Consider the following 26,913-nt stretch of genomic DNA (forward strand, 5'->3'; position numbering starts at 1 on the left):
AGGTCCATTGTTTTAGATTTCATTATTAAGCCCAAGAGGGTAAAGTCTAAAAATTGTGTGATTCATAATATCAGACACCCTCCTCAATGCTAACAAAACCCATTGGGAATGCTGCAGCTGTGACTGGTAAATCTTACCTTCTCTCCCTTAGAACCACCATCTCCTTTCAAGCCAGGTAATCCAGGAGGACCCTAGAGACAAGAGGAGTCAAAGAGAAGAGTTAATGCCTCAAGGATGCAATATGTAGAACCTCACAATTATATAACCCACAGACAGGGAGATACAAGAGAAAAACACTGATCAACCAACTCGCCAGAGGTCCAAATAGAGAAAGGGAGCTAGATCATTGAATCCTTACATAAAATCCCTAGAGAGCAGAAGGAGGCCACTCAGCCCACCAACAACAATCCCAACTAGGCCCTATCTCCATAATCCCATGTAGTTACACGACTGACACTCAGAGACAATTTAACATGGCCAATCCATCTAACCTGCAAGTCTTTGGACTGTGGGAGGAAACCCGAGCACCCGGAGGAAACCCATGCAGACACAGGGGAAATGTGCAAACTCCACACAGGCAGTGGCCTGAGGCCAAAATCGAACCCGAGTCCCTGGCGCTGTGAGGCAGCAGCGCTAACGACTATGCCACCATGCCACCCACGAAAATAGAAACCCAGGTAGAAAGAGAGAGAGAGAGATAGATACAGAGATACAGACAGATAGAGAGAGAGAGAGAGAGCTAGAGGCACAGGGAGATAGAGAGAGCAAGCGAGAGAGAGAAATATGCCTAGAGATCTGTCAGTAGGCTGATAGCAGTGTTGTCACCCTGATACATCCACTGTGCCTGGCTTCCTCCCAGGCGCAGCAGATTCAAAGCAGCCCCAGGAACATGCACCCATGGAGCTCTGAATTGTTTTTCAATCTCTCGCTCTGATTCCTGTCTGGTTTGGATTTTCTACCAGACGTCAGTGGTGGCTAAGTGAGCGGCTGCATTGTATACATACCATTGGACCAGGAGGGCCTGTCTGTCCAGGAACCCCAGGACTTCCTTGTTCACCCTGTCAATAAGAAACAACCATCAGTAACAGCATGGGGCAGGACAACAAGTCAATATAGCGAGAGGCGGAGAGGGCAAGGAGCGAGAGGTGGCGAGGGAGGGTGAGAGGCGGCGAGGGAGGGCGACGAAGAGGGACAGGGCGCGGGACAGGGAGAGAGAGAGAGAGAGAGCGAGGGAGTGACACCTGGAATATTGTGAACTGTTTTGGTCTCCTTATCTAAGGGGAGGTATACTGACATTGAGGGCAGTCCATAGAGAAGGTTCATTCGATTGATCCCTGGTACGGAGGGATTTTCTGATGAGGAGAGGGTGAGTACGTTGGGCCTGTACTCTCTGGAGTTGAGAAGATGCTGAGAGGCTGTTTCCCCTTGTGGGGGAGTCTCGAATCAGACAGCATCATCTCAGAGTAAGGGGTCACCCACTGAAGTCAGAGTTGGGGAGGAGTTTCTTCTCTCAGTGGGTAGTGGATGTGTGGAATTCTTTCCAGCAGATGCTGTAGAGACTGGATCATTACGTACGTTCAAGGCTGAGATGGACAGATTTTTAATTAGTAAGGGAATCATTCCAGTTCTGCATGCGAGGAGACTCCATATCTGTAAAGATCCCCCTCCCTCCTCCACCCAGATAATGCAACTTACCAAAGCACCAGGAATGCCACGGAGACCATCGGGACCACGTTTCCCTGGGGTTCCTTGTGGACCGATTGGACCAGTCTTTCCAGGAGGTCCCTTGGCTCCAGGTGCACCCTGAAACGAAAATAGCAAATGACCAACTCAGGGACAGCAATAAAAGTAGTAGCTCCCACTGCCACGGGAACAAGCGGACTGGTCGGAACAGCTCCTCCCCTCCTGTCCTCGCTCCATCTTCCACCCATGACCGGCTCGATCAACTTTTGCGCCCCCCCGCCCCCCTCCCCTACTCAGACAGGCCATGACTCTTGTGAGGTGGTAAGGTTGGGCCTTTCAGGAGATCCTGATGACCTTCGGTCTTGGTTCCCCTCATTGACTGCGACAGTCAACTAACAAAAATCACAAGAGATAGTACAGCATATTCTTGTCCTCAGCCAATATCTACATTCACACAGGGGGCAGCAATTCAGGGGCAGGAATCTGCTTGATTCTACTTCCCTCTCAATCTCTCTTTGTGAACATAGTGGCACACCTAGCCTTCAACTGAGACAATGCTTCAACTGCCACAAGTGCCAGGCAATGACCATCTCCAACAAGATAGTCCCTAATCATTGCCCCTTAACATTCAATGTCATTGTCATCACTGAATCCCCAACTAACACCATCCTGAGGGTTATCATTGATCAGGAACAGAAGTGGACCAACCACATAAATACTGTGGTTACAAGACTAGGTCAGAAGCTAATAATCTGCAGCGAATAACTCAATTCCCGACTCCCCAAAACTGCCCATCCTTTACAAAGCACCAGTCACGCTCTGCCCACTTGCCCGGATGGGTGCAGCTTCAACAACACTCAAAAAGCTCAACAATATCCTGGACAAAGCTTGATTGGCACCCCATCTAAAAATATTCACCTTCTCCACCACCAACAAACCGTGGCAGCCATGTGTCCCATTCACAAGGTGCACTGTAGGAACTTACCAAAGTTCCTTAAACAGCACCTTCCAAACTCATGACCACTACCATCAAGAAGGACAAGAGTAGCAGATACCTGGTAACGTCACTATCTGGAGCTAACTCTTTAGGTCACCCACCACCCTGACTTGCAAATGTATCACTTTTCCTTCACTGTCACTGGGTCAAAATCCTGGAAATACCTCCCAACAGCACTGTGGGTGTAAGTCCAAAGATATGCAGGTTAAATGGATTGACTATGGTAAATTGCCCCTTAGTCTCCCAAGATGAGCTAGTCAGCCGGATTAGCCATGGTGGATAAGTGGGGTTACAAGATTGGGGTGGGGGAGAGGGCCTGGGTAATATACTCCATCAGTGAGTTGATGCAGACTAGATGGGCTGAATGGCCTCCTTCTGCAGTGCTGGGATTCTATGGTTTGATGGACTGGGAGCGGTTGATGAAAGCAGCTCACCATCATCTTCTCAAGAGCAACAGGGGATGGTCAATAATTGTTAGCCTAGCCAGCAATGTCCACGTCCTGCAAAATGGTTTTCAAAAATCCTGGAGAATACCTTCCAGCTCAGCCCACGTCGACCCTAGTGCTTACCTGGGATACGTTCATCCAATGGCAACATGCATAAACATGTCTTGGGTCCATTCGCCCATTGGACTGACAAGCTGTTGGATCTACCATGGCATGGCTCCCCGGAAAGTGATATTTCACATCAGCACATTAGATATTGCACAAGGGTAATATGGCTGAAAGGAGAAACCTGTAGCTTAAGGTATTTTGTCTTGCACTCATCAGGACAAACACAAGAACACCAAATTTGAAACTCTCACAACAATTTGCACTGCAGGAGAAAAGTATGCTAATTGGTTGGTAAGTGGATCTGATTGGCCGAGACATTGTCAGGGAGAAAACAATAGGGAACTGTAGGCACCCTGAGCTCCAAATCGATTGTTCGTTACAATACAACAGACATACTAACAGTCAATTTGGGATAATAAATAATGTGGCTCATTTACATTTGCTAGAAGGGCTATAATTTCATATGTAGGGATCTATTCTCTGCAAACAAAAGCAATATGTTCAAGCCTTGTGCCTTTTTTGAATTGCTCAGAGCTTAGGGAGCCAATAGTTGCCCATTGCTTTCTCTATGGCAACACCTTGGCCAATCAGCCTTAAGTCCCCTTGTAATGAGCACCATTTTCTGCAGCAGTATAAACTGTTGGCACTGTTTGAAATTTGACATTTTTGTGTTTGTCCTGATGAGTGCAGGATATAAAGCTTCAACAATGTAACTCCCTCATCAGCAATACTCAACTTCTGTACTTTCTTTTTCTCAATCATTTTATAGGATGTGGACGTCGCTGGTCAGGCCAGCAATTATTGCATTTCCTGAGTTGCACTTGAAAAGGTGATGGTGAGCAGCCTTCTTCAAACGCTGCAGTCCCGAAGGTGTAGGCACACCCACCGTGCTGTTAATGAAGAAGTTCCAAGATTATAACCCGACGAGAAGTCAGATGGAGGTTCCCTAGGTAACTGCTATTTTTGTCCTTCTAGGTGGTGGTGGTCGTAGATTTGGAAGGTGCTGCCTAAGGAGTGACTTCCCAAGTGCATCTTGTTTGTGGCACACATGGTTGTTACTGTTCATCGGTGTTGCAGGCATTGAATGTTTGTGGAAGGGGTACCAATCAAGCAGGCCGCTTTGTCCTGGATGGTGTCGAGCTTCCCGAGTGTTGTTGGAGCTGCACCCATCCAGGCAAGCGGAGAGTTTTCCATTACATTCCTGACTTGTGTCTTGTGTGTAGTGGATAGGCTTTTGTAAGTCAGGAAGTGAGTTACTTGCTGCAAGATTATTAGCTTTTGCCCCGCTCTTGTAGCCACTGTGTTTATATGGCTAGTCCAGTGCAGTTTCTGGGAAGTGGTAACCACCGCCCCCCGCCCTCGTTGTTGATGGTGAGGGATTCAGCGATGGAAATGTCATCAAGGGGAAATGGTTACATCATCTCCTCTGAGAGATGGTTATTGGCTGACACTTGTGTGGCACGGATGTTACTTGCCATTTGTCAGGCTAAGCCTGAATATTGTCGGGGTCATGCTGCATTTGGACATGACCTGCTTCAGTAACTGAGGAGTCAAAAATGGTGCTGAACATTGTGCAGTCATTCATTCCAAGGTCTGTCCTGTACACAAGAAACAGGACAAATCCCACCCAGCCAATTATCACCCTGACTTTATGATGTTAGGAAGGTCATTGATGAAGCAGCTGAAGATGGTTGGGTCTGGGACACTATCTTGAGGAGCTGAGACAATTGACCTCCAATCACCACAGCCATCTTCCTTTGTGCCAGGTATGACTCCAAAGTGATTCCTCTGATTCCCATTGACTCCACTTTTGCTAAGACTCCTTGATGCCATATTCAATATCAAAGACTGTCACGCTCACCTCACCTTTGACATTCAGCTCTTTTGTCCATGTTTGGACCAAGGCTGTAATAAGGTCAAGAGCTGAGTGACCATGGTAGAACGCAAATTGAGCGTCAGGAGCAAGTTATTATCAAATCATAGAATTCCAATAGTACAGGAGCTGGCCATTTGGCCCATTGAGTTTGCACCAACCACAACCCCACCCAGGCCCTATTCCTGTAACCCCATATATTTACCCTGCTAATCTCCCTGAAACTAGGGTCAATTGAGCATGGTCAATCAACCTAACCCACACATCTTTGGACTGTGGGAAGAAACCGGAGCACCAGCAGGAGACCCACGCAGACACGGGAGGGAACGTGCAAACTCCAGACAGACAATGATCCAAGGCCAGAATTGAAAGTGGGTCCCTGTCACTATGAGGCAGCAGCGCTAACCATTGTGCCACCGTGCCACCCTATTGCTGAGTAAGTGCTGCTTTGCTAGCGCTGTTGATGACCCATTTACTGATGATCGAGAGTAGATTGGTGGGGCAGTAATTGGCTGGGTTGGATTTGTCCTGTTTTTTCTTTACGGGACACACCTGGGCAATTTTCAACATTATCGGGTGGATGTCAGTGTTGTTACTGCACCGGAACAGTTTGGTGACAGGCATGGCAATTTCTGGAACAGAATTCTTCAGTAGTACTGGCGGAATATTGCCAGCACTCAGAGTATTTGCAGTATCCAATGCCTTCAGCCATTCCTTGAAATTCCGGGGAGTGAATTGAATTGGCTGAAGACCGATATCTATATTGTTGGGGTCCTCAAGAGGAGGCCAAGATTAATCATCCACTCAGCACTGCTGACTACTAAACAAATGAATGTTATTATTCTGCTGTCCACACAGACGCTGTTCTAAGCTGATCTCTATCTCGTCCCCCACCCACAGAAACCCAGGATAGCATAAAGATCAGATGGACATGATGCAATATCTTTGATTAGGAAACCTGGAAGAGTGTGTTGGGTTTTGGGTGTCGAAATTCCCAGTGTTTAAAATGACGGTATCGTTAACAAAGCACCAACACAACTGCCCAAACAATCCACACCATTGACTCTCCCTCACCTTCCTGAAGGTGCCTCATCCCAAAGCTGCATTGACAAACAGCGCACAGAAGGAAGAGGGCCATTTTCCAGCAGGTCACCTTGGTCTCTGGAACCACTCCTTGTCTCCCCACCCACACGGCATACCCATACTATCCCCTGGAACTGTAACAAGAGGATGGATTCTCCAGACGTATTACCTTGCTTCCTTTTTCCCCTTCTCTTCCCTCTGGACCGGGAGCACCGGCTGGTCCCTGTGAGAAAAAGACACAGATAGACGTTAAAGCTGGAGACAGAGAGGGAAAAATAACCAGAGCTAGGGAAAGGAGGACATGGGATAGACATTGCAATTACCCTTGCCACTGGAAAGCAGCCCAATGCTGGGAGCTCAAAGCACACCCAATATTACACAGCTTCCCACAACAAATGTCCAGCAACATTCACATAGCTGGGGTTGAAAGGGTTGACGTATGAGGAGAAATTAAACAGTTTGGGCTGATACTCGCTGGAGTTTAGAAGGGTGAGAGAGGATCTGATTGAGGTATGTGCAATTTTAAAAGTGATCGATAAAATAAATGTAGACCAAATGTTTCCTCTTCTGGAGCAGTCTAGAACAAGAGGTCACTAGCATAGGTTGAGAGGTGGAAATTTAAATTTCAGATACAGATACAGATGCCACACAGTACCCATGCCAAGAAACAGATGTCACACTGCTCCGAGGGCATCAAGAGTTTTGGACACCTGCCGTCTGAACGTTCCCAGGATAACAGGTTCTTTGGGTCTAGCACTACTGGAAATATTTACTTACCCTCTTTCCTGGTGGACCTGGTGGGCCCACTTCACCAGTAGGTCCAGGAGAGCCCTGTGTGATAAGGAAACAGAGAGAGACGGACAGGCATCAGTAAATATGCCAAACAGCCTGATACATTGCAACAACTCAGCACTCCCGCCACCACTACTTACCGCTTGCCCTTGCTCGCCAGTCTCTCCCCTTTCACCTTTGGCACCGTCCTGACCCTAAAATGCAAGGACAAGAATAGAATGACAAGTCTAAGGAAGACTAAAATGAATCAGCCCTGCTCTCACTGTCCAACTCAACCTTCCTTGAAAAGAGGAGGAAGTGCCCTTTTGCAATGTCTCAAATGGAGTCACTTCTGCCGTCATCAGAGAGGGGCACACCTGACGGCTACACTGCAGAAGACTGTCAAGCTCACGGAGATGGGAAGACTCACCGCGCACCGTTAGTGAATGCCATGATTCAGCCCAGAACCCACAGGGGAATCTGACGAAGGGGAACAATCTCCAGGCTTCAGAGGGAGTTTGAACTGAAAATGAGGATTAGTGAGGTGAAGTGTATCCTGACCATATATGGAATACTATCTAGAACAGCATGTCTATACACTTTGGTGGTATCACATCTAGAACATTCTATCTATACATAGGAGCAGTACTCACATCTAGAACAACACGTCTATATATAGGAGCTGTATTCACATCTCGAACAACTTGTTTACATATGGGGCAGTACTAACATCTAGAATAACATATTGAGAGTTAGGAGTAGTATTCACATCTAAACAACCTGTCTATATATAGGGACAGTATTCATATCTAGAACAACCTGTCTAAATATAGGAACAGTATTCATTTCTAGAACAACCTATCCATACGTAAGAATCTACACATCTGGAACAAACTGCCCATATATAGGGGCAGTATTATCTTCTAGTATTATCTTCAGCGTGTATATTCTAGAATAACTTTTATATAATTGTACTATTCACATCGAGAACAACCTGTCTATATATAGGTGCAGTGTTCACACCTGGAACAACATGTCTATATACAAGACCAGTATTCACATCTAGAACAACATGTGTATATATAGGGGCAGTATTCACATCTAGAACCTGTCTATATATAGGGGCAGCACTCACATCTAGAACAGCATGTCTATATATAGGAGCAGTAATCATATCTGGAACAGCCTCTCTGTATATAGGAGCAGTATTCACATATAGAACACCCCGTCTATATTTGGGAATAGTATTCACATCTCGAACACCTTGTCTATATATACACAGGGACAGTATTTACTTCCAGAACACTGGTCTATATACACAAGAGCAGTGTTTAATTCTAGAACAACCAATCCATATTTGGGAGTAGTGTTCATATCTAGAACAACTTGTGTACATATAGGGGCAGTATTCACATCTAGAACAACCTGTGTATTTTTAGGGGCAATATTCACATCTCGGACAACTGGTCTCTATATAGTAGCAGTGCTCACATCTCTAACATCCTGTTGATATATAAGGCCATTATTCACATCTAGAACATCCTGCCTATATCTAGAGGGGTAGAGTTGCATAGAAATAACTGACTATATATTGGGGCAGTGCTCATAGCTAGACAGCCTGTGCTACAGAATTCATATTGTATAACAGCCTGCCTATATGCAGAAATAGCATTCACAAATGGGACACCCTCTTCACAGATTCGAGCAATGTTCACATCTAGAAACTTTCTTTTCAAATGTTGTTATTAAACAATGGCAATGGTGAGAAGTTCACCAAGCCTCATCACACTTACACGTGGTCCAGGCTCGCCCCCAGGGCCAGGGTCACCAGGGAAACCAACAGGACCCTAAAGGGAGGAAAGAGATGGAATGAATCAGAGGTGAGGAAGTCCACAGCATCCATCAGTCGAAAAGTTGGTATCGGTACATTGCATTTGTCAGGGCCCGAGTCGAAAGTGATCTGGAGGCTGAAAGGTCAACACCTATCCACTTGTGCCTGACTGAATTCCCAACACTGGTTTTAGGAGAACAACAATCCTTAAATCAATGCTGGACGTGCACAGAATGGCTCAAAAAAATTCCCAACACAGGCATGTTCACCTGACACTTAATTGTGATTTTCTTTTCTCTCCACAGATGGTGCCTGACCTGAGTATTTCCAGCATTCCCAGTTTTTTATTACAGTATTTCCAGCATTCTCAGTTTTTTATTACAATGAAAGCCCTGGCCTGAACCTGGTACCTGTAGAAGATGGTGCATCAGCCTCTCTGTTCTAAATGCATTTTACAAATTGCAGAAAGGAATTCGAAAATTCAACCATCAGGCAGATTTGCAGCCTACTTACAGGATTGCCCTTGGGTCCATCGTCACCAGTGGGCCCTTTGGTGCCTGGAGGTCCAGCTTCACCCGGTTGCCCTGATTCTCCTTTTTCTCCTTTTTCACCTTTTGGACCCTATGGGGTTTTTTTGAAGGAAAATGAAATGAATAAAAACAAGACAAGGCATCATCTTCCTATTAAATCAATGTCCGTTTATTTTAAGTTTCACTCCATTTTTCTTTCCTCCACCACTACTCCTCTCCCAGTGACACATCCTCTCTCACTGGGCTACGGTTCCCATGGGCACCTAGCCAGCATCCAGCCAATTCATATGAGCGGTCTCTCTCTCTCTCACTGAGTGGGTCTGGATACACAGAACAGCCCAATTTGTGGATCCATCCTCACCCATGCTCCAGTCAATTCCACTCCAGATCCGGAGGTGGGGAGGAGAATCAGAGTTTCTGAAAGCAAAGACAGCCGCCTTATTTCCCCTTAAGGAAGTGAAATCACACCGACTCGATGTGGAAGGGAAGGAAAGAAGGTCTGTCCCAAGTCTCTTTGCAGAGGCAGCTTTAGAGACACCAGGCAAAGGAGCAGCTATTAGATGGAGTAGCTTGTTAGCTGAAATATCAAACCATTACCTTGGACTGGGGCTTCATTAATTGGCTTCGAACATGTCCAGAAGTCTGGAGTATTCAGTCAATGTGCTGCAGTGGAACACCCATTGTTACAGGTGTTTCTTTAATGCACAACATATAGGTAAACCTTTTGGCCCATTGTATTTGCACAGACAATACCACTAAAGTTGCACTAAACCCATTTTCCAGCAGTAGAAGAATGGTACCCATCCCTGTTTCAGTCAGGGTCGGGTTTTCCTGTCCCATCCTCCACTGGGGTAATCCACTCCTGTTGAAAGTCAATGGGATTTTGGCTAGGCTGCCGACTCTCCCACAGCGAGTCCTGCCAAGACGGCAACGGAAAATTCTGGCCTTGGAACTTCCATTGCCCCCACCCCACCGCCGATACTGCATGGTCAACCTGCTGCCAGATGTCTGGCCTCTTGATTTATTTCTTAGCCTTTCCAGTGCCTCTTGGGGCTGAAAAAATTGTTACACTCTGAAGGGCTCTCCTGCGGAGTTACATACCTTGCGTCCGGGAAGACCTTGGATTCCTGGAGCTCCCGATTCGCCAGCTTCACCCTGAAGGAAAGATAGCCATTAATGCAAGGAAAGAGCCAAACGACAATTGCAGAGAACCTCAAACAACTTTCTCCAATCCCTCAAGATCCACTTATAATAGAGCCCCATCCAGAAAGCTGGACTAGAAAGGATAGAACCAGAGTCAATCTTCTTGCACTTTTACAAGCATTTATTCACAGAGATGCACATTACAAGCATCTCCTAATCCCATCCCCACGTATTTTATTCTGTTCCTTCTCATAGTTACCCATGTGAATCCCCCATTAATGTCAACTGCCTGCAATACAATTAACACAAGCAGGCCCAGAGTATGGCAAAATTATTAAACTAAATATTGCAGTTAAAATGTGATCCTTTATTGTGTTGACATTTTTACTGATCCTTCAGCTTCAGCGCGGTCCTGATTTTACTGGCACGCCCACGCCGAGGCTCACAGAAAGGCATTCTCTGTTGGCCTCGGGCGTGATTTTACGAGCCTCGGATGGACATGCCGGTAAAATTCCAGCCGCTGATTTATTGATTGTCTAACTCACTGCATGACTGTTCAAATCAAATTAATAAATCTTCTTCTTCACGGTCCCTCTGAGGTCCCTAAACTGGGACCATTCTCACTACCCTTAATCTACAGGCTTTGAAAACCTTAGCACTGCATTGTCAATCCATTATCTCTTGCTCTCGTGTTATTTCTGCTCCTGAACGTTTGAGATTTTCCAATCCAACAAGAAAGTCTGCAAGCAACCTTCAGTGCCTCTCGATGCAGTTCATTGGCAGTTCAACTGGCAAAGCCATGTTACAAGCAAATTAACCTGCCTTTTCCTGATCAATAACAGAGCACAACAATCACTGTGTTGGCCGACCATTTGCCCAACTGATGCGGTGTTGGTACTGACGCTCCACAAAAGCCTCCTTCATGCCCTATCTCATCCCGTCCCATCAACCTATCCTTCCATTCTCTTGAACCTCCTTCTGAATGTATTTATCCAATTCACCTCAACTACCCTGCACTGTAACACTTCCATGTTCTAACCACTCGCAGTGTGGAGGACTTTTTCAATGATTGGATTTGTTGGCAACAATTATATATGTTTACAAGCCCTGCCATTGGTCTTGCCCACAAGTGAAGATACCTTCTCTATATCTACCCTATCAAAACATTTTGTAATCTAAGAGACTACATTACATAGGAGCAGGACTAATCCAGAGAGTGGAGAATCTGTGGAATTCACTACCACAGAAAGAAGTTGAGGCCAAAATATTGTTTCAAGAAGAAATGACATACTGCTCTTGGGGTTAAGGGATCAAGGAATATGGGGGAAAGGGGATCAGGAAATTAAATTTGAGATCAGCCACGATCAAAATGAATGGTGGAGCAGGTTGGAAGGGCCAAATGGCTTACTCCTGCTCCTATTTTCCATATTTTTATCCAGGAGCAGCATGGTGGCACAGTGTTTGGCACTGCGGCCTCACAGCTCCGGGGACCTGGGTTCAATTCCTGGCTTGGGTTACTGTCTGTGCGGAGTTTACACATTCTCCCCGTGTCTGCGTGGGTTTCCTCCGGATGCTCTAGTTTCCTCCCACACTCCAAAGATGTGTGTGTTAAGTGTACTGGCCATGCGAAATTGCCCCTCAGTGTCCCGGGATGCGTAGGCTAGAGGGATTAGTGGAGTAAATACGTGGGGTTACAGGGGTGGTGGGATTGTTGTCAGTGCAGATTCAATGGGCTGAATGGCCACCTTCTGCACTGTAGGGTTTCTATGATATAGCCCAGTTCCATCACCAAACCCTTTGACTTCCTTACAATCTGAAATATCAATTGATCTTCATGTTAAAATGTGTTCCCCATTTGAGCCTTCCGTTGCCCTGTGGGATAAAGGCTAGACAACATCCACAAACCTCCGAGTGAAAAAATATTGTCACTGTTTTGAATGGTTGATCACTTATCCTCAGACTGTGACTGCCCCAGCTCCCAACTCCCTATCCCAGGGAACAGAACCTCTTCACCTCTACCCTGTCATGTCCTTGATGAACAACAAGGTAACCTCTCATTTAAAGGTAGGCAGTGACGTGGTGGTATTGTCCCTGGGCTTGTAATCCAGAGATCCAGAGCAATGCTCTGGGGGCCCAGGTTCAAAGCGGGAGATGGTGGAATTTAAACTCAATAAAAATCTGGATTCAAAAAGTCTAACAGTGACTGCAAAACCATTGTTGTAAAAACCTGACTGGTTCACTCATGCCCTTTAGGAAAGGGAATCTTCCGTTCTTTGTTGGTCTGACCAACATGTGACTCTTGACCCACAGCAAGGCAGTTGACTCTTAAATGCCCTCAAGAATAGGCAATAAATGCAAGCCAGCCAGCGACCCCCACATCCCAAGAATGCATTAAAAAAATGCTTCTTAAAAACTCTAGAACATATAAACTACATAATCTCCCTCACAGGACAATGCCCTGATCCCAGGAACCAATCGAATGAACCTTTGATGAGCCTCATCTAAGGTAAGCAATACTCTGGCTGTGGCCTTATCAAAGCTCAATACAACTTCTTATATTCCCATCTACTTGCGCTAGAGGCCATTATACCATTTTCCTGCCTAATTGTTGGCTCCAGCTGTGGTGTTAACCACAGAAAAGTTACAGCACAGAAGGAGGCCGCTCAGCCCATCTTGTCCATGCCAACCTGAGGACACCTAGATGCCCTTTCTAATCCCACCTTCCTGTATTGGGCCCATCGCACTGTATCTTATATCACTTAAGGTGCAGATCCAGGTACTTTTTAAAAAAGTTTAGGATCTCTGCCTCCAGCACCAACTCAGGCAGTGAATTCCAGGCACTCACTATCATTTGCGTAAAAAAATTCTTTCACATATCATTAACTTTCTGTGATTTGGGTGCAAGGACAAGGAGACTTGCAAATTTTAGTGTTCAGGGGGATGTGGGTGCAAGGACACCCAAATCCCCCTGAACACTAAAATTTGCAAGTCTCTCACATCTTTTTCCATATTATTCTGTTCTTCCTTCTAAAGTGGAAAGTTTCAGGCTTCCCCATATCATATTCCGTCTGAAACCTTGCTGCCTACTCACCTAACCTGTCTATATCCTTTGAGTGCCCCCCACAGCCCATTCTTCCCACTAACTAACTTCAGAAAAGGTTTACCAGGCCAATGCCTGGAATGGGTGGGTTGTCTTATGAGGAAAGTTAGGAGAGGCTTGTATCTGCTGGAGTTTTAGAAGACTCTGCGGTGACTTGATTGAAACATACAAGATCCTGAGGGATCTTGACAGGGTGGATGTGGAGAGGGTGTTATCTCTTACGAGAGGACCTAAAACTTGGGAGTCACTCATTCAAATTGATGTGGAGATGCTGGTGTTGGACTGGTGTGGACACAGTAAGAAGTCTCACAATACTAAATGCAGCAGGTTTATTTGGAATCACTTTTGGACTGCTGATCCTTCATCAGCTGATTCTTACTGTGCCCAAGATAAGGATGGTGTTTGTCTCTCAGAGAGTCATGTGTCTTGGTAACTGTTCCTGGAATGGTGATAGAAGAATATTTAAAAGGTATTTTTATCCAACTCTTCCTTAAAAAGAACATTTTTAAGGCAGAATTGGATAGATTCTTGGTAAGCAAAGGGGTGAAAGCTCATCAGGGTTAGGTGGATGTAGATGTGAGATTACTATCAGATCAGCCATGATCTGATTCAATGGTGGAAAAGGCTCGAGGGGCTGAATGGCCTACTCCTTGTTAATGTTTGCATGTAACTTTGTACCGTCAGCAAACGTGGATACTTTATCCTCAGTTCTTTTATCTGTGTTGTTGCAATGATAAGCAGTCATGATTTGGCTGTTTTTTCGGAAAACAGTTTGAAAGGTTAAATGTTTAAACATTGGACTAAGTTCGAAGACTGTTTTCAAAATAGCCCCAAGCTACCAGATGGAACTGGGTGTCCTCTCCTGAGAGGATAAAAGACGGTCCTTAATTTAATTATGATTCACATGTGGTCTTGTCCAGGAGACAGCAAGGTATTTGTTGACGACTTATTGTAAGAAATTAAATTGTCCCTTGGCCAGGACAGGAGCTAAGAGATGCAGCTGGGAAAAAAGGTTGTTTGAGGTTTCGATACCTTATTTGGAAGATGAATTGGCCTTCTTGTACAGGTCAATGGTAACATTTTGGACTGTCTGTCACGAATAATACAAAAAGGTAGAGACACAGATCCATCTGTGAAATTTTGGTCTCCTTATTTGAAAAAAATATAATTGCATTTGAAAGAGTTCAGTGAAAGTTCAGTTGACTCATTCCTGAGATGAGGTGCTTATCTGCTGAAAAAAAGTTAAACAGCTTGGGCCTACACCCACTGGAGTTTAGAAGAATGAAAGGTGATCTTACTGAAAAATATATACTGAAACATTGAGGTGCCACGGTGGCACAGTGGTTAACACTGCTGCCTCACAATGACAGGGGCCCAGGTTCAATTCTGGCCTTGGGTGACTGTGTGGAGTTTGCACGTTCTCCTGTGTCTGCATGGCTTTCCTCCAGGTGCTCCGGTTTCCTCCCACACCCCAAAAATGTGCAGTTAGGTGAATTGGGCATGCTAAATTGCCCCTAGTGTGTAAGTTAGGTGGATTATCCATGGTGGATGTCCTGGGTTGCGAGGATGGGCAAAGGGGGAGGCCTTGGTGGGATGCTCTTGGGAGGGTCAGTGCAATTACAATAGGCTGAACGACCTCCTTCTGCACTGTCGGAAGTCTATGATTATATATAAGCTCCTGAGGGGATTTGACATGTTAGATACCAAGAGGGTGTTTCCACTTGTGGGAGAGACTGAAACCAGGGGATACTGGTTAAATAAGCTGCCTACCGTTCAAGACGGAGATGAAGAGAAATCAATCTGCTCGAAGGATCATTAGTTTGTGAAAGGGGCACAGATGGCAAAGTGGAGTTGACACCACAACCATATCAGCCATGATCTTAAAGAGTGGGGGAGCAGTCTCATGGGATTTAATGTCCTAAACCTGTACTAAGTCCTGTGTTCCTGTCTCTTCGAGATCCATCCTGAATCATCTCAAAGAGGCACTGGCCCAGGGAGAGGCAGAGGAAGGCATCTAAAAGCAGATTCTGATCTGCAGTGAAGTAACCAGACAGCTAAGAAGTGCCATGACTGCAACAGATGCCAACAGAAACTCCACACAGTCACTGTAAGATAAACAGAAAATGCTGGAAAATCCCAGCAGGTCTGACAGCATCGGTGGAGACAGAGCAAGAGTTACCGTTTCAAGTCTGGGTTAGCTCTATTCTCTCTCTTCACACTTGTTGTCAGACCTGCTGAGACTTTCCAGCATTTTCTATTTTTGTTTCAGTTTCTAGCATCCGCAGTCATTTGCTTTTAGCTCCCTGGAAAATTGATTTCCACCTACTAAGCCAGCCTGTTAACTCTACCATCTCAAAACCTTCACCTCCAACCACACAACATCTCTGTTTCAAAACCCGTCAGCCCCTCACTGAACGTGGCCTGAATTAAGTAGTCATTTTGGTGGCACACAACTGGAATCAGGCTCAGAGAAAAAAAAGACCTATTTTGTCGAAGCTGTTTGTCATGAACTCAACAGGACAATTGGTGAAGGTTCCAGAAAGGTGGAATTTTATGTGCCCATTATGGTGGGGTGGAGGGGTGGGGGATGGGTAGAGAGGAGCCAGAAAAGGGCAGTTGAAAAGTCCATTCGGCAGGACCGGAAATCCTGGTGTAATCCATTGGAGGAAAGTGCTGATCAGTTGGGAAGTCGACTCTGATTGGTCGTGACATTGCCATGGAGAATGTACCAGCTGATCTGCCTTTATTCAGCAATAGTGTTTTTTTCAGTCATACTCACAGTCTGAATTTGCATAAGCAACTTTTATTTTATCTTTCTCTCATTGTGTGTGTACGTGCGTTAGTAACTTCTTTCTTAAGTAACTTTTTAAAAATTCATTCATAGGGCATGGTCATCGCTGGCTGGCCAGTATTTATTGTCCATCCCTAGTTGCCAACAGGCAGTTGAGAGTCAACCACTTTGTGGAGTCCCATGTAGGCCAGACCAGGTAAGGACGGCAGATTTCCTTCCCTAAAGGACATTAGTGAACCAGATGGGATATTCTGACAATTGACAATGGTTTCATGGTCATTGGCTGATTCTTCACTCCAGATATTTTTTATTCATGGCGGCACAGTGGTTAGCACTGCTGCCTCACAACTCCAGGGATGCAGGATCGATTGCCGGCTTGGGTCACTGCCCGTGCGGAGTTTGCATGTTCTGCGTGGGTTTCCTCCCACACTCGGAAAGATGTGCTGGTCTGGTGCATTGGCTGTGCTAAATTCTCCCACAGTGTACCCGAACAGGCGGAGTGTGGTGATGAGGGGACTTTCACAGTAACCTCACTGCAGTGTTAAAGTAAGCTTACTTATGACCCTAATAAATAAACTTCGAACTTAAACAAGTCTGTGAAATAAACCAGTCATTACTTCGCAAGTACAAAGTCTTTGCTGTTGGGTTACTTTAAATGAAATCACAGACATTGTGGAAACTGCCCATTGAATTGACTGTGCACCGCTGATATAGATTGCAATGGCTGCACACAAAACACTGATCCTTGTGGTACCGTTGCTGGTAACAGTATCACTCCACTCCCCAGCCTAAAAATGACACAGTGATTCAATTTATTTTGTTTCTTTGAACTCATCCTCATTCTGGGCCAATTTAGCCAAGTAAGACACAGGTGAACAACCTCTACCAGGTCACCTCTTATCCTGATCTAGCGCAAACCTGTCATGTTATCTCCCTCAACCACCAAATTCAGTTCTGCTGACAGCTTACCTTTTCACCAATAGACCCTAAGTTGCCAATGCCTCCGGGAGGACCTTGGGGACCCTGGGGTTGGGGGCAAAGAAAGAAAAAAAGGCAAAGGTCAGGAAGGTGAGGTCAGAGGTGAGTATGGTCAACAGTCGGTAAATTGCACATTAAGATTCTGACAAATAGAGTTTAACTTACGTCTGCCCCATTTGGACCAGCGGGGCCTGTGGGACCAGGGGGGCCAGGTGGACCCTATGAAGAAGAAGACAGAGAGACTCGTAACTTGTAGGACATTGAAAGGTGGGGACGGGTTGGTTAACAGTGGAGTTTCAGAGAGAGAGAGCGAGAGAGAGAGACCAAAACATAAACTCACCATAGGACCAACATCACCTGTTTCTCCCTTTGTGCCAGAAGGTCCAGGCATTCCCTATGATATAAAATGACACAAATCAGCTCCTCATCATAAGAGTCTCAGCCACACAGTGCATTGTATTTCCCAAGTACACTGTATCAATATATGATAGGGTATCATAAGGGATCAGAGTGCCAGGGAAGGAATCGTAAAGAGTCACTGCGGGGCGAGAGGATTGTAATAGATCACAGTGTAGGGGAGGGGATCAGAAGGCAGGGAGGGGGTCATAAGGTATCTAATTGTGGGGGAGGGGATTGTAAGGGATCCAAGTGGGTTTCCTCTGGGTGTTCCAGTTTCCTCCCACACTCCAAAGATGTGCAGATTAGGTTGGTTAGCCATGCTAAATTAACACCGGTGTCAGAAGGATTATAATGGAGGGTAAATATGAGGGGGGATTACAGGAATGGGGAATAGGTGTGATTGTGGTTGGTGCAGACTTGATGGGCTGAATGGCCTCCTTCTGCACTGTAGAGATTCTATAAAGTGTGTGGTAGGGGATCATAAGCAATAAGAGGGCAGGGAAGAGTGTGGGGGAAAGGATCAGAAGGGATTAGAGTGCAGGGGAGGGAATCATAAAAGGTCAAAGTGTGGGAGAGGGGATTACATGGGGTCAAAGTGTGGGAGAGGGGATTATAAGTGATGAGGGCAGAAAGGAGATCATAGGGGATCCAAATGCAAGGACAGGAATCAGGAGGAGGAAAGAGTATGGAAATCTCAATTGAAATATTGCTTCCAGTTCTGGGTGCGGTACTTGGGAAAGATGTGAGGGTCTCGGAGAGAATGCTATGAAAATTCATGAGAAGGCCTCCGGAGTAAGGGACCCTAGCTATATAGAATGATCAGAAATGTTAGGACCATCTCCTTGAAGAGGGGTTAAGATGAGATTTGGTTGAGATGTTCAAAGTCCAGAGGGATCAGGGCAGAATAGATAGAAAGAAACCATTCCCATTAGTGGAAGGATCAATATTCAGAATTTAGGCATTAACAGAGAAAGCAAGAAAGCAACGGTGACATAGAGGAATTTTTTTCCACACAGTGAGGGGTTAGGATCTGGAATGCACTGTCTGAGAGTATGGTGGGGACAGATTCACACAGCGAGTGGTTAGGATCTGGAATGCACTGTCTGAGAGTATGGTGGGGACAGATTCACACAGCGAGTGGTTAGGATCTGGAATGCACTGTCTGAGAGTATGGTGGGGACAGATTCACACAGCGAGTGGTTAGGATCTGGAATGCACTGTCTGAGAGTGTGGTGGGGACAGATTCACACAGTGAGTAGTTAGGATCTGGAATGCACTGTCTAAGAGCATGGTGGGGACAGATTCACACAGTGGGTGGTTAGGATCTGGGATGCACTGTCTGAGAGTGTGGTGGGGACAAATACAATCATGGCATTCAAGAGGGAATTGGATTTCTGTCTGAAAAGAAATAATGTGTGGGTTTGATGGGAAGTGGCAAGGAAGTGATGCCAAGGGCACTATTTTTTTAAACCTCTCTTTCCGTGTGATATTCCAGCGCTATTTAAGTCAATGGAAATTTGAATGGCCGCCTGCATTTTCCAGCCCCATCGAGCTGGATCTCAGCTGTATGTTAGTGTCCCAAGTAAATCCCTCATTTGTAGAGAGCTGGTGCAGCCAGATCAGGCAAAATGGCCACCATCTATGCTGTGAACAGCCTGTGATTCCCTGGGAGGGGATCCAGAGGGACAACATGTTGGGGTGAGGGACATTGTAAGGTGAGGCTGCACTGTGAGGAACATCGTAAGATGTCAAGATTTTGTGGCTGGATTATTGGGGCGAACAAGCTTCAAACAGCGAGTGAAAGGCCATTCTTCCCACTCTGCCCCATTTTCTCCCCCACACTCTGACCCCCCCCATTCCCATCCCCACACTCTGACCCCCCCCCCATTCCCATCTCCAAATTCTGACCCCCCCATTCCCATCTCCACATACTGAACCCCCCCATTCCCATCCCCATAATCTGACCCCCCCATTCCCATCCCCATAATCTGACCCCCCCATTCCCATCCCCACACTCTGACCCCCCCATTCCCATCCACACACTCTGACCCGCCCCCATTCCCATCCCCACACTCTGACCCCCCCATTCCCATCCACACACTCTGACCCGCCCCCATTCCCATCCACACACTCTGACACCCCCATTCCCATCCACACACTCTGACCCCCCCATTCCCATCCCCACACTCTGCTCCCCCCATTCCCATCCACACACTCTGACCCCCCCATTCCCATTCCCACCCCCACACTCTGACTCCATTCCCCACACTGTCTCCAGTCTACCATGCATCAACTCTGTCCTCTCTATCCCAAGGAGCATCCCCCCATTTCTGCAGGGTGTCCACCCTATTCCTTACCCTTAGCACCCCCAACTCCTCTTTCCCCACTCTAATGCACACTGGTCGACGAATTACAGGACTGTACATGTGCAATGCCATATTCCCTTCAAACTTCCTTGTAGACCAATCACATTGACTGACCTGTAGTCCGATTGGACCCGGTGACCCTGGAAAACCTCTGGGACCTTCGTCGCCCTTCTGTCCAAAATATCCCTGCTGACCTCTGGCTCCAGGTTCTCCATCGGCACCCTGAGGGGATAAGAGGCAGAGTCTGCAGTGAGGAACGGCAAAGCATCAGCTTTATGTCAATGCAGCCTTCTATACAAACACACTAATCAGGATCAGGAGTAGGCCACTTTGCCCCAACAGCCTGCTCCACCATTCACTAAAATCATGACTGATCTGATTGTAATCCCAACCCTACAGTAGCCCAACTGGTCCACATAAACATAGATGTTTATGTTCCACTCGACCTTCCCTTCTTTTCCCATCTAAATCTACCATCATAACCATTTATCTTCCCTTCTCCCTCATTTGATCCAGGTTTTTGTTTTGGAATTGCAAAAATAAAAATGTTTCCAGTTTTTGAAGCATTAATAAATAATGTTTAAAAAGCTTCAATGATCTGCATGTATCTGAAACAAGGCTGCAAAGATACATGTGTGTGTGTATCTGTGTGCGTGCACACACATTTGTACATGTAGCATGCATGTATGTGTCATGTATGTCAGGTGTGTGCATGCAGATGCATACAGTGTGTAGCATGTGTGCGTGCATGTGTCATATGTGTGCAAGTGTGGTGAGTATGCATGTGTCACATGCACGTTCATTTGTTGTGTGTGTGTGTGTGTGTGTGTGTGTGCGCGTGCGTGAACTGAGACAATTACATAGAGCTTTGTCTCTGATACAAGAACTTCATGAGCCTCTGGACTTGACTATCCCAAAGCATTCCTGGCTGGTAACTCTCCACCAACAGCTCATCTGCAGCCTTTGTCTTAACTCTCATCACCATCTGCACGCTTACCGATATTAGCTCCCCATCAAACACTGAACTTAAAATTCTCCTCTTGGTTCCAAATCCCACCATGGCCTTGCCCCCTTCATTATCCCTGTAATCTCCTCCAGTCCTACAACCATTCGAGATCTCTGCCCTCTTCATTCAAGCATCCCCGATGTTAATCACTGTGCCATTGGCGGTGATGCCTTTATTCACCTGAACCCGGAGCTCCCAACAGCTCGCCGCCTCTTCATCTCCCCCTCCCGGAGGCAATCCTCAAAACCAACTGGCCAAGCTTTCGGTCAACAGCCCTAACATCTCCTTATGTGCCTGGTAGAACACTCCTGTAGGTGCTTTGGGATGTGCTATTGTAGATGTTACATTGGTGCAGTTATTGTTGTGACCTGTTAGCTAGCCCACTGTTCAGAACATTTAGCATCTATTCAAACATTCCAAAGCACTTCACAATCATTGAAACATGTATCGAAGTGTGTATTCACCTATGTCTATGGAGCAAACAGCAATGACCAGTTAATTTTATTTTTCTGGCCGTGTTGGTCAAGAGATGAATGTTGGCTGGGCATCAGATGTAGAACTAACTCTTTTTCAAGGTGGCAGCACACAATCTTTCACACCCACTCTATAGTTTGACACTTCACTCGAGGGGATGCACCACCAACCAAGCAACACCACCTCAGCAGTATTCCACAGCGTGTGGCCACCTTGGATTTTGTGCTCCAGCCTCTGAACGCACGATCTTCTGACCCAGAGGCTAGAGCCATGGCCCCACAACAACGAACGACTCTGACCTACAAGTGAAAGTTCCAGAAACATCGCGAGCTCCAAAGCACAGATACTTACTGCAGGACCTGGTTGGCCAACCGGACCGACTGGACCTGGAGGACCGGGTGGACCCTGGAACAAAACATAAGTGGATGCACAATCATTACAATTCTGATATATGAAAATGACCAAAGGCAGCTAAGAATTTCATAAAGTCCCCAACAGTGCAGAAAAGGCCATTCAGCCCATCGAGTCTGTACTAACTCTGTGACAGAATATCTTACCCAGGCCCTCTGTCCCGCCCTATTCCGTAACCTCAAACATTTATCATACCGAATCCACCTAACCTACACCTCCCTGGACACTAACGGGTGACTTAGCATGGCCAATTCATCAAATCCGCACATCTTCGGACTGTGGGAGAAAACTGGTGTCACAAGTAGGCTTACATTAACGCTGCAATTAAGTTACTGTGAAAATTCCCGCGTCGACACACTCTGGTGCCTGTTCGGGAGAATTTAGAATGGTCAAAGCACTTAACCAGTACGTCTTTGGGACAGTAGGAGAAAACTGGAGCACCCGGAGGAAACCCACGCAGACATGGGGAGAACGTGCAAACTCCACACGGACAGTGACCCAAGGCTTGAATTGATCCCGGGTCCCTGGCACTGCGAGGCAGCAGTGCTCACCACTGTGCCACCATGCCACCCATATTTATTCAACACCTATGGTTAAACAACAAAACATTTTGTGAAATTACATAAATCTACATTTTAATTTAAAAGACCCAAAATGGTTTTATTGTCAGCATTGACTTAATTTAGTAGTCATGGCTGTTTTAACAGAGCCAGAGATTGAGAGCAGACAGTGGACGAAGCTGACTGATATTTATTATTAAACATCAGCATTCAGATTATGTTTTCCTCTTCATTTTCTGGCCTGCTCTGCTGAAGGGACAGATTCCTTGCTCAGCATATCCCAAAGGGACAAGCTATCTTCTCAAGTGGTCATTGTTTACATGCAACAGAAAGACCCAGAAATCCCACAGATCCTAGCGATGGAGTCTGGACAGCAAGGCCAAGAAATTCCATGAAACTTTGGTTCATAAATTTAAAAGATCTAGACACCAAGGCATTTAAATTTTATGGGCCAAGGGGCCTTTAAATTTCATGGAACCTGTTCAACAATCATGGAGCTTAGAAAATAATGCCCATAAATTTGATAGAGCCTAGACAATAAGGCCCAAAGACTCTACAAAACCCAGATGACAAGGCCCATACCTTACACAGGGCCTAGACAATAAGGACCATAAATTTCATGGAGCCTAGACAAGAAGGCCCAGAAATTCTGTGAGGACTATAGACGCCAAGGAAATTCCACAGAGCCTAGGCAATAAGACCCAAAGGACCTAGGCATCAAGGGCTCAGCTGCAGTTTGATTTGGGCACAGAGTGCGATGTATTTAGGGTACACTCCCATTTTGTTACACAATCCCTTTCGATTCCTGTGGTTACTTAGCTACATGAAGGATCAGACAGGTCCCAGGCAGAATATTCCCCTTGCCAGGCTGGTTGTCAGCTTGGAATGAAAAATGATTAAATTAAATGTTGTACTTACATGTTCACCCTTGTTGCCCTTCCTCCCTTTATGTCCGGGTTCACCCACTTCTCCCTGGGAGACAAAAAGAAACAAAAACCTCATTCACTCACGAGTTGCAAGAGGCAAGTGATTCAATTAAACAGCCATGTCCAATCCAAATACAGATTCTGTTTAGTGCACAAGTCCCACAAGATGATAGTCAGGACTCAAAAAGAGGAACAAGGCTTGAACATTTTCCTTTTGTGTGCAGTGAATGGGGTCCCTGCGTATGGAATTATGTCTGTTTCAACAAAAGCAAATGAACCACATTACAAACTTGGATGTTAAGATCTTCAGAATCCCTACAGTGCTGAAGGAGATCATTCTGCACTGATTCTCTGATAGAGCATCCGGCCCAGGCCCTATCTCCATATCCTTTCGTTTTTATCCCACTAATCCACCTAACCCATGCATCTTTGGGGTGTGGGAGGAAACTGGAGCAGTTGGAGGAAAACCACGGAGACAACATACAAACTCCACACAGGCAGTCATCCGAGGCTGAAATTGAACCCAACCAGGTACCTGGGACTGTGAGGCAGCAGTGCTAACTACTGTGTCGCCATACTCTTAGAGCACTCAAGGCTGATCAGCAAGTACTATCCAGTATGTTCAAGCCTTGCACCATATTTAAATGTGCTAGAAGCTTGGGGGGCCTACAGTACACCGGTCTTTCCCCATGGCAACATCACAGCCAGTCAGAATAAACTTGCCAACCAATCAGCAACCTTTTGGCCTACAGCATAACTTGCAATGAGCATTTGAAATTTGGCATTCTTGTGTTTGTTCTGATGAGTGTGAGATGAAAAACTTCGACCATATGTAACCCTTGCAGCAAAATTTGAGTTGTGTAGCTATCAAATAGTTGAAGCAAAAAGGCTTGAGTTTTATCTATCCTTGTAACAATACTCTGTAAGATCTTTTCCCTCTGGACCCCATTATAGGAACATTCCCAGGCACTGTGACTTCATCCGTATTCCAGGGCCTAACGCAAAGAAGCATCTTAGTCCCAAATGTGTAACAGAGCTAAAACTGTTGTAAGTGACTGTTTCTTTGTATATGAAGCACAAACCAGGTAGAAATATACCATACTACACCTTATGCCACACAGTGCGTAACTGCGCCAATTGGTCAGCATAACTCCACATGCCCTGAACACACAAGTAATCCCTTATAAAACACAAGGGTCTCTATATCCAACCCTCCCCCTTGACCCCCAACCCTTCCCTGACACCTCCATCTGAGCTCATTGCTCCCCTGACCTACCCTATCCCATAACCTCCCCACTCCTGACCTTCCCCACTCTCCCGACCTCTGCCCACCCAGTGCCCAGGTCATCACTCTCGTGACCTCCACCCCCACTGCCCTGACCTCTGCCCTCACTTGCCCAGCCCTGAGCTCATCTCACCCCCAACCGACCCCATCCCAGAACTTCCCCACTCATCTGACCTCCAGAGCCCCCCCCTCCCCTGACCAACAGCACCCCCCGTCCCCTGACCAACAGCAACCCCCCCCTCCCCTGACCAACAGCATCCCCCCCTCCCCTGACCTCCAGCCCCTCTCCCCTGACCTCCGGCCTGCTACCCTCGCAGCACTACAGAAGTTGACCTTACCTTGTCACCGTCCTCACCGGGGCCTCCGGGAGCGCCTGCAGGTCCTGGCAGACCAACTGGGCCTTGGACACCGTCTCGACCAGCAGGGCCTACTGGGCCTTTACCACCCTGCAATCATTGAGACAGGCATAGTTAATGTTAGCTGCTTGGTGACTGTCACAGTGTTCCTACCACCCACAAGCCCTATTGCTCATTCGACTGAGAACCAGCCGGTGTTACATCAAAGCCTGCCCCATCCCTCACTGTCCTGCTACATCCACACGAGGGGGAAACCACCAGAGCTCTTCCCCTTGGGGAAGATTGAGGTCAACTTGGTACACCCAGGGCAGATCTGCACTCCATTTGAGCAGCATTTACTGCCGAGTGCTCATCCTCCTGGGGAGCACTAAGACTGTTACACATCCCGGTTTGCTCTGACACCAAACCTTGACGGGGAAGTTAAGCTGTGTGGAGAACTGAGAAGGCCAGCATTTACCCCATGAATTCCACTACCATGGGGCAATTGAGGAGGGGGTGGGAGGCAACCAGTCACCTGACAGGTGATTCTCCCCCTACAGCCCCACCAAACTGAGACAAGCGGGGAAGTTTGCCATTCCTCTAAGGATGATGGGTGGACTCTTGAAGCTCGAGGCCTTCAAGCAATGATGAAGTAACTGGGCCATCATTAGAGAACGTCTCACCATTTCCCCCCACCCCCGTGCCCACATGCCTGTCCCACAGCCCTCCACCCTAGTGGGGCATTGCCTAGAGAGTCTCCAGGTTTGTCTCCCCTCCTCCTATCTGACTGGGAGGTCCCCTCAGGCAACTCCCACTCTTCCCTGAAACCTGCTCCATCTGTGATCTCCATAGAGAGACAATGGGCACAGTTAACCTTCCAAAGGTGCAATCAAGCCCCTGAATCAAAGGATGGAGTTGGCACCCCTTCCCAATATACCAGTGCACTTAACTCCGACATGACTGCACACTTAACCAACTGGACAAGGGAAAACAGGTGCCCTCGCTCACTTCCCAGAACCAGTGGGGGTGCACCTTTCTCAGCCCTCCCCCAACCGCTTCGCCCTGAAGCCAGCAGGCAGATTCACTTACCGGTACTCCTTTCTCTCCGGCAGGGCCAGGCGGACCCTGAGGTCCTGGACGTCCTGGGAGACCGATGGGACCACCCGGTCCGGCTTTCCCTCTGACACCAGGGGAGCCCTGAAAGACAAAGTTTGTGGAGAACGAGCAATCAAAGTGAGCAAGAAGCACGTCTGGGAGGTAAACAAGTCAATCGGAGGCCATTGGGGTGGGGCTGGGGCAGCGAAGAAAGAAAATCAAAGTAACTGCTGCAACCACAGAGGGTACCAATCGTTTGTTCACCTTTGGAGCGAGTAATTTTTCACTGGATTCAGTTTAAAGGAGCCTCCCCCCAACCCTCTTCTCACCCCATAACTACCCTCCAACCCCTTTGGAAGGACTGGTTCACCAGCCTGTGGCTGTGGCTCACACCTCACACCACCTGGCCCTCTATCCCTGCTCCCTATTGGCAACTGTGTCCCGGCGAAATGGTGGGGGCTTCGAAACAGGCAGCTCTTGGTGCCATGGTGACCGAGTAAGGGACCTATCAGCACAGCAGCATTCATTACTGTCAGCAGGCTTGGGTATTTGTCAATGAGCAGGGCCATGGGGGCAAACTTTACCACCCGCTGCCTCCAAGCCTCACTCTCCTTATGTCATCCCCAGGCCCCCCCGCCACTCACCCCCCCCCCCCGCCCAGATCTGATGGTGCGGTGGCTGAGGCCCCACTGGAGAGTGTGCGTTGTCCAGGGTCATGTCAT

The 26,913-nt window shown here is 46.9% G+C and overlaps 1 protein-coding gene across 1 annotated transcript in view; it reads right to left on the bottom strand.

Annotated features, from left to right (window-relative positions):
* Positions 1-26,913, bottom strand: part of LOC145348643 (collagen alpha-1(V) chain-like) — a 181,060-nt gene that overhangs the window by 14,380 nt on the left and 139,767 nt on the right. Inside the window, exons 44-60 of the mRNA XM_080196809.1 lie at positions 26,186-26,293; positions 25,100-25,207; positions 23,469-23,522; positions 21,931-21,984; positions 20,214-20,321; positions 17,675-17,728; positions 17,500-17,553; positions 17,326-17,379; positions 10,424-10,477; positions 9,306-9,413; positions 8,755-8,808; positions 7,123-7,176; positions 6,968-7,021; positions 6,360-6,413; positions 1,696-1,803; positions 1,005-1,058; positions 138-191 (exon numbers count right to left, since the gene is read on the bottom strand). Of these exons, the coding sequence (XP_080052935.1) occupies positions 138-191; positions 1,005-1,058; positions 1,696-1,803; positions 6,360-6,413; positions 6,968-7,021; positions 7,123-7,176; positions 8,755-8,808; positions 9,306-9,413; positions 10,424-10,477; positions 17,326-17,379; positions 17,500-17,553; positions 17,675-17,728; positions 20,214-20,321; positions 21,931-21,984; positions 23,469-23,522; positions 25,100-25,207; positions 26,186-26,293 (1,188 nt within the window). The remainder of the gene's footprint in view (positions 1-137; positions 192-1,004; positions 1,059-1,695; positions 1,804-6,359; positions 6,414-6,967; positions 7,022-7,122; positions 7,177-8,754; positions 8,809-9,305; positions 9,414-10,423; positions 10,478-17,325; positions 17,380-17,499; positions 17,554-17,674; positions 17,729-20,213; positions 20,322-21,930; positions 21,985-23,468; positions 23,523-25,099; positions 25,208-26,185; positions 26,294-26,913) is intronic.

The sequence above is a fragment of the Carcharhinus amblyrhynchos genome, chromosome 9 (assembly GCF_965287045.1).
Source record: "Carcharhinus amblyrhynchos chromosome 9, sCarAmb.v2.hapA, whole genome shotgun sequence".
NCBI lineage: Eukaryota > Metazoa > Chordata > Chondrichthyes > Carcharhiniformes > Carcharhinidae > Carcharhinus > Carcharhinus amblyrhynchos.